This window comes from Ranitomeya variabilis, chromosome 2, assembly GCF_051348905.1.
Source record: "Ranitomeya variabilis isolate aRanVar5 chromosome 2, aRanVar5.hap1, whole genome shotgun sequence".
Taxonomy (NCBI): domain Eukaryota; kingdom Metazoa; phylum Chordata; class Amphibia; order Anura; family Dendrobatidae; genus Ranitomeya; species Ranitomeya variabilis.
In genome coordinates this window covers 70109954-70118630 of record NC_135233.1, presented here as the reverse complement: position 1 = coordinate 70118630, position 8677 = coordinate 70109954, and the positions used below count along the sequence as shown (strand labels likewise).

At 44.6% G+C, this 8677-nt stretch overlaps 1 protein-coding gene and 1 long non-coding RNA gene across 2 annotated transcripts; one reads left to right on the top strand and one right to left on the bottom strand.

Annotated features, from left to right (window-relative positions):
* Positions 1-1133: 1133 nt before the first annotated feature.
* LOC143803658 (uncharacterized) lies at positions 1134-5026 on the top strand. The gene is made up of 4 exons (XM_077281439.1): positions 1134-1327; positions 3471-3600; positions 4060-4479; positions 4564-5026. The coding sequence occupies exons 1-4, from the start codon at positions 1134-1136 to the stop codon at positions 4579-4581; spliced, it is 762 nt and encodes a 253-aa protein (XP_077137554.1). The 3' UTR covers positions 4582-5026.
* A 2044-nt stretch (positions 5027-7070) lies between these two features.
* LOC143809097 (uncharacterized) lies at positions 7071-7670 on the bottom strand. Its single transcript, XR_013222067.1, has 3 exons — positions 7628-7670; positions 7436-7546; positions 7071-7359 (listed from the first exon to the last, which is right to left on the bottom strand). It is a non-coding gene; the product is annotated as an uncharacterized LOC143809097 (long non-coding RNA).
* Between the last annotated feature and the right edge of the window lie 1007 nt (positions 7671-8677).

Below are 8677 nucleotides of genomic sequence, written 5' to 3'. Positions count from 1 at the left end.
TCTTTGTTTCATAAAAGTCTTGGAAATAAGACAACAAAATAATTTGTGTTTTTTTTATAATAAACATATCTTCTGAGTATCTGTCTGGGACGAATCACAAAATATCCTAATCCTAATGAATATTAAAGGGAACCCGTCAGGATTCCCTCTGGTTTTAACTGCCCCGTGACCTTTTAGACATTTATTCAGGTATTCCAGGATGGTGTTTCTTTTTTTATGCTACTGCACATAGTTGAGCAAATTTAACTTAAATTAACAGCTCATCACCTCGCTGGATGCTAATGAACCAGGAATAGACCAGCGAGGCATTTACTCACCAAAAGTAGTCTGAATTCAGTAGCTGCAGTAATGTCCCCTGACCGTGATTGACAGACCTTGTACTGCTCATGAGTATGTGGTCCTCCCGGCATCTCTCAAAGAGATCGTACACAAGACCGATTTTCTCGGTCTGGTGCTGTGAGTGGTTTTCACTGATGGCACTCATAACTATGATATTCTATTGGCCTGGGCACGTGGTCCGAGGAAAAAATCGTAGACATATCCGATTTGATCCTAGTATCAGATCAAAATTGGCAATGCAAGTCTAGGGATCTGTGAAAAAAAATCACACTGCACTCAGATGACATCCAAAGCGCGGTCTGATTTTCATAGAATGATAGAATGGAGAAGGTGGAGAAACTTTTATTTGTTTTCCACGTCTGAGAAAATCTGTCAGAAAGTCAGAGTAATCGGACCGTTTTTCTCTTGTGACCCAACCTTTTGCCTGTCACAACTGTGCTATTTGGTTGCCGATGCAAAAGCATAAAACTTTGGCCAGCCCACTGGTGAGCACAACTGTGACAGGGGAAGAGAGCTGCTACGAAGAGTGCAATTTGTGGAGACCTGGCCAATGAAGGGCATGACTGCATCTGGACTAGTCTTGGTTATGAAAGTCCTCACTGCTCAAATATGCGTAGTTGCAAAAAACAATATATACAATATTAGAATACTTGAATAAAGGTCTATAAGTTTATGGGGCAAGTTAAACAAATGAGGGGACTTGACAACTTCCTTTAAAATATTTATATTTTAGCATTACATCTTGGACACCAAAGATATCCAGTATTTCCTGAGAAAGCTTCATTTGCAGCAATATGTGTGGGAAATTTGTGATATTGCTAGATGTTTGGATCCTCTTCATGTCCAATACCATTAAAGATGAATTCATTGGATATCTCAATGTTTACTTGGATACTACTGTATATATTTGTGATAATTATATTGCATCACTGGCACAAGTGTGTCACACCAACCTGGGAGATCTGGGGGTAGAAGATCACTGCATAATGTGAATTGCAGAACTTCCATTTAGCCTGTGTATTTGAATTCCATATTAACTCCTTAATGACCAGAGGTATTTTTTGTTTGACTATTGAACGTTTGACTATTGTTGTTTCTGAATGGCTGCTGGTTGCCTCTTATATCAGCTCCTACAGGTTATTTTCTATCTTTGCAAGACAGGGACATAGGGCAAGTCAACAACAAATGTTTGTTAATTGACCATTGTGTAGCTTCTTGACCTGCAGAGTAGAGGAGGAAGAACTATGCAGGTTGATTTAATACTCAAACAATGAGAGTTAAACTCATCCCACCTCCCCCCTGACGTGTGGATTATGACCTGAACCACAGATGTGGGTATAAAAAGGCATTTTCTATCCTGCAAAAGGAGAATATTTACAAAAACTACAGCCAGGGACACTCTGAAGGATAGCTGTCAGGACACCATGGCTCCATCAAGATGGACACAGATTTTACATTCTAGAGGATGCCAGCTTAAGGACCATGGCCCTCGCTGGAAGAATACAGATCTGCTTGATTAACCATCTGTCACGGGTTTACCACTATAAAGAGGTTCCTGAAGACTGCAATGTCTTATTTCTCCCAACCCTACACTGTTTAGAAGCAGTTTACCTTCATATTACACCATGCCGGTTTCTTTTAGCAGTGCAGGGGTTAATTTGCTTAGTTGAGAGCTCCTGGAAGCTTTCCTACATGAAGGCTCTCAGCTGTTCACTGTTGGCTACTCCCCTCTCCTATATATTCTGGGCCCTGGCAAGCATGCATTGCCAGAGCTAGCTTATGCTGCATGGTTAGGAGATGGTGGTTTGTGGTTTTTGCTTGAGAAGGCGTTTGGAGGATTTATCTGAGACTGTTGTTAAATTTACCTTTGTTGTTTGTGTGACTATATCTATATGATTGGTATTTTCTTTTATCCCTGTTTGTATTACCTTGTTAGTCTGGTTGGTGTATTACAGTACACCACTACTCCCCTCTTCCCTGGGGGGAGGGTAGAAACTGAGGGTGGATAAGGAGCAAATGCAAGTTACGTGATCCCAGCATCTTCACCTTTAGAAGTAATCTGTGGAACAGGGTGATCTAGGTCACCTCTAGCATTAGGGACAGGGAAAGAGCCCCTGGTCCCAGGACACCTGACAACAGAGTCGTGACACCATCTCTGAACTCATGGATGCATTTGTGAAAGCCAGGTTGTGACCCTCTGGTCATCTGGCCCCATGGATACATTAGGGAAGCCAGGATTGGGACCCACCAGTCACCTGGCTCCATGGCGACGTTTGGAGAAGCCAGGTTGGGACCATCCGGTCACCTGACCATGTGCCTTAATGGACTGTCAGCTTCCTAAGCTTGCCATTACCTCCTGTCTGTGGTGCCCATCAAAAGCATGGTGCCACTGTTGGGGGTAGTCTGCCCTGGAAGCCCCAAAGTCACAGTTGCTCTAAACCTGATGAGCCAGCAGAAGGATGAGGCTCTGTAATTTTGCATCTTGGGTATTTTGCTGGGACTGTTCTATAAAGTATTACCACGCTGTTTTACCCTCTCACCCTGTGTTGTGCGAGTAGAATTATGGCCATGAAAAAGGAGAGCGGGCATTCAGTGGGATGAGCCCTGGTCCATGTGGTCTTGGGCCAGCGGATGAGAGCACCCACTGACCCCCGGTGTCTCCACAGTTACTCATTCATTTATGGAGACATTTCTCCACTGGTAAATATAGTTATTAATATGTGTATAATCTTAGGGTACCGTCACACAGTGAAATTTTCATCGCTACGACGGCACGATCTGTGACGTTGCAGCGTCGTATGAGAATCGCTCCAGCATCGTATACTGCGGTCACACTTTGCAATGCACGGCGCTGGAGCGATAATTTCGTGACGTATTTGCGATGTAGAAGTCGTATGGGACAGTCGTACTGGTCATGTCACACAAGCCAATTCAGAGACGATTCAGAGCACTTAATTGAATTATCTGTGCGTGACGTTCACTAGGGGCGTGTTGTGCTGCTACAGAGTGTGTGCTGATAGGCCATAGGTTATGTGCACACAATTGGTTGGAAAATTTGTCACCTGAGCACTATTGTTCCCGACACCTCTTCACAGTTTTAATAATTTAATCTTCAGTTTGTACTTGCACAGTTGGTGGACCTGGACGTCGCATTTTGTGTTTCCCAGGCCATTCCACACTTGGCACCGCAGTTTTGCAGAGTGTTCCACGCTTGGCACCGCAGTTATCACAGCATTCCACACTTGGTACCACAGCTTCGAGGTATGAAAAGACCGCTTGGGCGTAGTGGATGGAGCTATGTAAGGTCGGCATGAGCGCCTCGTGCTCGACGCTGAAGCGATGCGGATGGTACGCTGTTGTGGGGGGTGGGCTAGAGCGTGGCGGATGGAACAATATGTTCGGCATGAGCGCCTCATGCTCGACGCTGAAGCGATGCGGATGGTACGCTGTTGTGGCGGTGGGCAGCAGCGTGGCGGATGGAACAATGTATGGTCAGCATGAGCAGTTATGGTGGGCTACTGCGTGGCTGATGGAACGATGTATGGGGCATGGCGGGTGGACAGTGCATACTGTTTTTGGAATAGTGTTTGTATGCCTGCGAACATTTTTGTTTTATATTTTTTTTTTTACATTTTTTAGTTTTTGTCCCCCTATCGCTATTGCTGTTATACAGTACGCTTTGTGAAATGCTTAACTTGTTATTTTATAATTATTTTTCAGATGTCTAATCACGTGGAGTTCATCAGGAATTTCATTGAGCTGTACCAGTCTTTTCCCTGCCTCTGGAAGATTAAATCTCCAGAGTATTGCAACAGGGAAAAGAGGAAGCAGGGCTATTCAAAGCTCATCGAATTTTATAACCTCCATGCACCAGAGGAGCAAGCCAATGAAGCAGTCATCAAAAAAAAAATTCAGGCACTGCGCACTGTGTGGAGGAAGGAGTTAAACAAGGTCCTGCACAGTTCCAAGTCCGGTGCCTCAACCGAAGATGTGTACGTACCAAGGCTATGGTACTATGACCATCTTAATTTTCTGAGGGACCAAGAGGAGCCACGGACCTCGATGTGTTTTAGCTCCTTGGCACCGGTGGAGCAGAATACATCTGAGAACCTCATCTGCCAGGACTCTCCAGGGCAACAAGTAAGTACCTCTTTGCACCATAGCTTAACCAATGTGTCCTATAATTAGATATAATTTATCAGCATTTTCTCTTTTATCCTTCAGATTATACCATCAATTTGAAGTTATAACATTTTCCTGTACAAATAAGTAACCCTGTCACAGTCAAGTTTAATATGGCGAACGTAATAAGTATTAAATGGCGACCTTCATAACCCATTACATCAAAACAAATTGAAAATAGTTTTGCTTCCAGCTGCAGATAAGTATTCTTGGTGACACTATTTTGACCCTAAAATGTGAATCAGGTTCCCCTTGTAGTCAGAACAGTGGAGTGCAAAATAATACATAAATGGGAATGTTAAGAATGATATTACTAATATAATAATATATTACAACATTTTCACATGTATACGAATATATAGTTGGAATGCGGTTAGGGTGGTTTACCTTTTTCTTTTCTGGTTAATAACTTCGTTTTTTATTCTCCCCAGGAGGACAGAGCACAGGACAGTGCATTGGACAGCTCTACGAGTACAATTGTGGAGGCTGCACCTGCGCAGACTGAACTGAGGCAAAGAGCAAGGAAGCGCAAAGCCACCTCGGATGTCTCACATGAACTTGTAACCCTGGCCAAACAGGCATTAATGAACAATAGGAGCCCTGCGTTGCAGGGCTTTGGCCACTACGTTGTGGACAAACTGGCCAAAATGACTGACAGACAAAGAACTCTAGCGGAGCGCGTAATTTTTGATGCTGTCAGCAAGGGTTGTGATGGCACTTTATCTGAGCACGCACGTGTTGTTTGTTCCCCGCCAATGGAGCGGCCAGAGTGTTCCAATTTTAATAGTTGGGCACAGACACCTATACGAAACAATCTACCCATTTCCCACTTTGGCCCGCCACCCCCCAACTCCTACACGCCAATTCCTTCACATATTGCTTCGCCCATGAGGCATCAAAATTTTCGGATTGAAGATTCGGCGTATCATGAATTATGATAGTTTGCTTTTATAAAGTTATGTATTTGTTGTTACTTTTTAATATAGTTTGTTTAATAAAACCTTTTTCTTGAAGTTCAATCTCGACAGCTTGATTGGTGGGTCTCGATCACATCGACAAAATGGGTCATATAAATATTTTTCTTCCATTTTCAAAGTTGTGTTTCTTGAAATGTACATTTTGTTAGTTAAGTTTATATCTGCCCTAATACTGTGCTGTGGATCACATCGATCACGATCACATCGACAAAATGGGTCCACAGCACAGTATTAGGACAGATATTAACAACTAACAAAATGTACATTTCAATAAACACAACTTTGAAAATGGAAGAAAAATATATATATTTTTTTTAACATTAACAACATAAACTTTACAAAGAGTTTTTTTTTTTTTTTTTTTTGTCCTGCCTCCAGCAGTTGGCACAAGGCTCTAACTTTCTGCAACTCCACCATTGCCACATTCTGCTGTTCCTGAATCTGCGCCAGGAGACTGTGTGCAGCTATAACATGATCAATTTTATACATACGATCAATTTTGCATTTAAAAGTCTAATGACTAAAGGTGGTGGTGGCCTGTGGTGTTTGGGTAATAAACCATTGTTCTTTCAATGAACATTGTTGGAGCCAGCCCTAAAGTCCTACACAAGGCATTGTTTATCAATATACATATGCATAGGTCATGATGTCTATCTCCGGACCACTGGCTTTACAATGGAAACCCACAGGAGTTGTGTACATATGTAGATAATGATGGGTCACAAACAGGACAGAGGCTATTCATTCAAGATTTTGACAGTGTACACCTATATCCTCCATTGTTGGAAACCCACAGGAGTTGTGTACATATGCATAGGTCGGAGACATGATGTCTATCTCAGGACCACTGGCTTTACAATGGAAACCCACAGGAGTTGTGTACATATGTAGATAATGATGGGTCACAAGCAGGACAGAGGCTATTCACTCAAGATTTTGACAGTGTACACCTATATCCTCCATTATCTCTATGGCCAATATTCATTTAGTATGTAGATGCACCTCTGCCTTATCACTGAAACAAAGGACATCACACAAAAGAACACAGGCCTGACCGCCAATATATCTCACTGATTTCTATGATACGTGCATTAACCATGCTGTGATTGGGATTTGGTGGCAGGTATGCCCCAACCCCCCCCCCCCCCCCGTATATAAAACATGTCTGGCAGCCATCTTGTGCATCTGGCAAGCGGACGTACAAGATGGAGGCACTTTAGGATGCGTTTTGAAAACTCTTTTGCGCTGTCTTCATTTTTTTTCCCTTTTGTCTGTGCCTTGGCTCGGCTGGCCCAGGCCTGCTCCCCTAGTACATTAAAACATAAGACAAAATAAGGGTAAAAATAACTGTGTTTTAAACTTCAAATGTTGTATTTACTTATTTTTTTGTTTAACCAAAAAATAAATTACATAGTCCCACGGCGGTGGGCTAGCAGTTGGCGCAGCATGCGGCCATGATCTTTTACATGCTCCTGCAGGCGTGCTGCTGTCTCCTGCAGGCGCGCTGCTGTCCCCTGAAGGCGCGCTGCTGTCCCCTCCAGCTGCCTCTGCTTGGCCAGCAGGTCTCTCACGGTGGTCGCTTCTGTGGATAGAAGAGGTCGGAGAACGGACGGTGATTACTCTGCAAGTACGGCATGTGTGAACATACCCTGAGATTTACTATACACTCAATTTGGTCCTGTCCCAGAGGTCGAGCCCTTTTTTTTTTTTTCATTCTCGTCGTTGTCAAATGTGACATCCCACCGATAACCCCTCACACTGTCTGTATACTTACGGAGAAGGGACGCCGGTTGGTCATCCCCAGAAGAGGTGGAAGAGCTGCTCACCTCCCATCCCCTCGCTTGTGCACCAGCTGCCGCAGCTAAAAGGAAGCAAATACATATATGGTTAACAGTTGGACACGCTGTGGGGAAGCGCTCGCAGTTTTGGTCACTTACGAAGGGTGGCCTCTGGTGAGAATGCCGCCGACCCGGGGGAGGAAGATGAGTGGCGGAAGGGTGGTGTTGTGGCCTGCGGTGGGGTGGTAGCGCGCCTGGTCCTTACAGCGTCTGTAATGTATACAGTATTTCAGCTCCCCTCTAATTTCCCGTATGCAGTAATAAAATTGCAATGAATGATGTTTAACATACGTGATATCCCGGGCTGTGAGCTGCCGCTGGTGGCGGATGAAGGCGTGCCGGCTCTTGCTGACGGATGTTGCCGGCGCGTTCTCCCTACACAAACATTAAAGAACGGTAATATTCAGATATCAAAAATACAGGGCTCCAGAATTAATAAAAATTCCTATGCAACAGTGGCGGGAAAAAATAGGTGCCAAAATAAATGTTCCCCTCTAATGTCCCGTATGCAGTAATAAAATTGCAAATTGCAATCAATGATGGTTAACATACGTGATGTCCCGGGCTGTGGGCTGCCGCTGGTGGAGGATGCAGGTGCTGGTGGCTGTTGCCGGCGCCGTCTCCCTACACAAACATTAAAGAACCTTAATATGTTGACAACAAAAGTACAGGGCTCCAGAATTACCAACAAATACCTAGGCATCATTGGCGGGAAAAGTTAGGAGCCAAATGAAATTTTTAGTCGACAAATCTACGTACATTCGGTATTTTCCGGCGTATAAGACGACTTTTTAACCCCTGAAAATCTTCTTAAAAGTCGGGGGTCGTCTTATACGCCGGTTATCGCCTTGCCGGGTGTATATATAGTGGGCCTGATGACGACGAGGGGGCGTCTCACAGGAAAGTGAGTATCCCCCATTACCTCATTGTATCACTGCAGCGTGGGGTCTCTGCTGGGAGCGGCGGCGGCTGTGCTGTGGGGCGGCGGCTCCTCTTCTTCAGTGTGGGGCCTCTGTGCTGCTGGGCGGCGGCGGCTTATCTTCAGGCAGTCGGGGCTCCTCCGGTATCTCCTTAAAGGGAACCTGTCACCTGAATTTGGCGGGACCAGTTTTGGGTCATATGGGCGGGGTTTTCGGGTGTTTGATTCACCCTTTCCTTACCCGCTGGCTGCATGCTGGCCGCAATATTGGATTGAAGTTCATTCTCTGTCCTCTGGAGTACACGCCTGCGCAAGGCAATATTGCCTTATGCAGGCGTGTACTATGGAGGACAGAGAATGAACTTCAATCCAATATTGCAGCCAGCATGCAGCCAGCGGGTAAGGAAAGGGTGAATCAAACA

Excerpts from the sequence above, each read along its gene's own strand:
- LOC143803658 (XM_077281439.1), top strand. The coding sequence starts at position 1,134 with ATGTGTGGGAAATTTGTGATATTGCTAGATGTTTGGATCCTCTTCATG. Across the intron at positions 1,328-3,470 it reads GTAGAAGATCACTGCATAAT|TTGGTGGACCTGGACGTCGC; the intron begins GTGAATTGCAGA and ends GTACTTGCACAG. Across the intron at positions 3,601-4,059 it reads CTTGGTACCACAGCTTCGAG|ATGTCTAATCACGTGGAGTT; the intron begins GTATGAAAAGAC and ends ATTATTTTTCAG.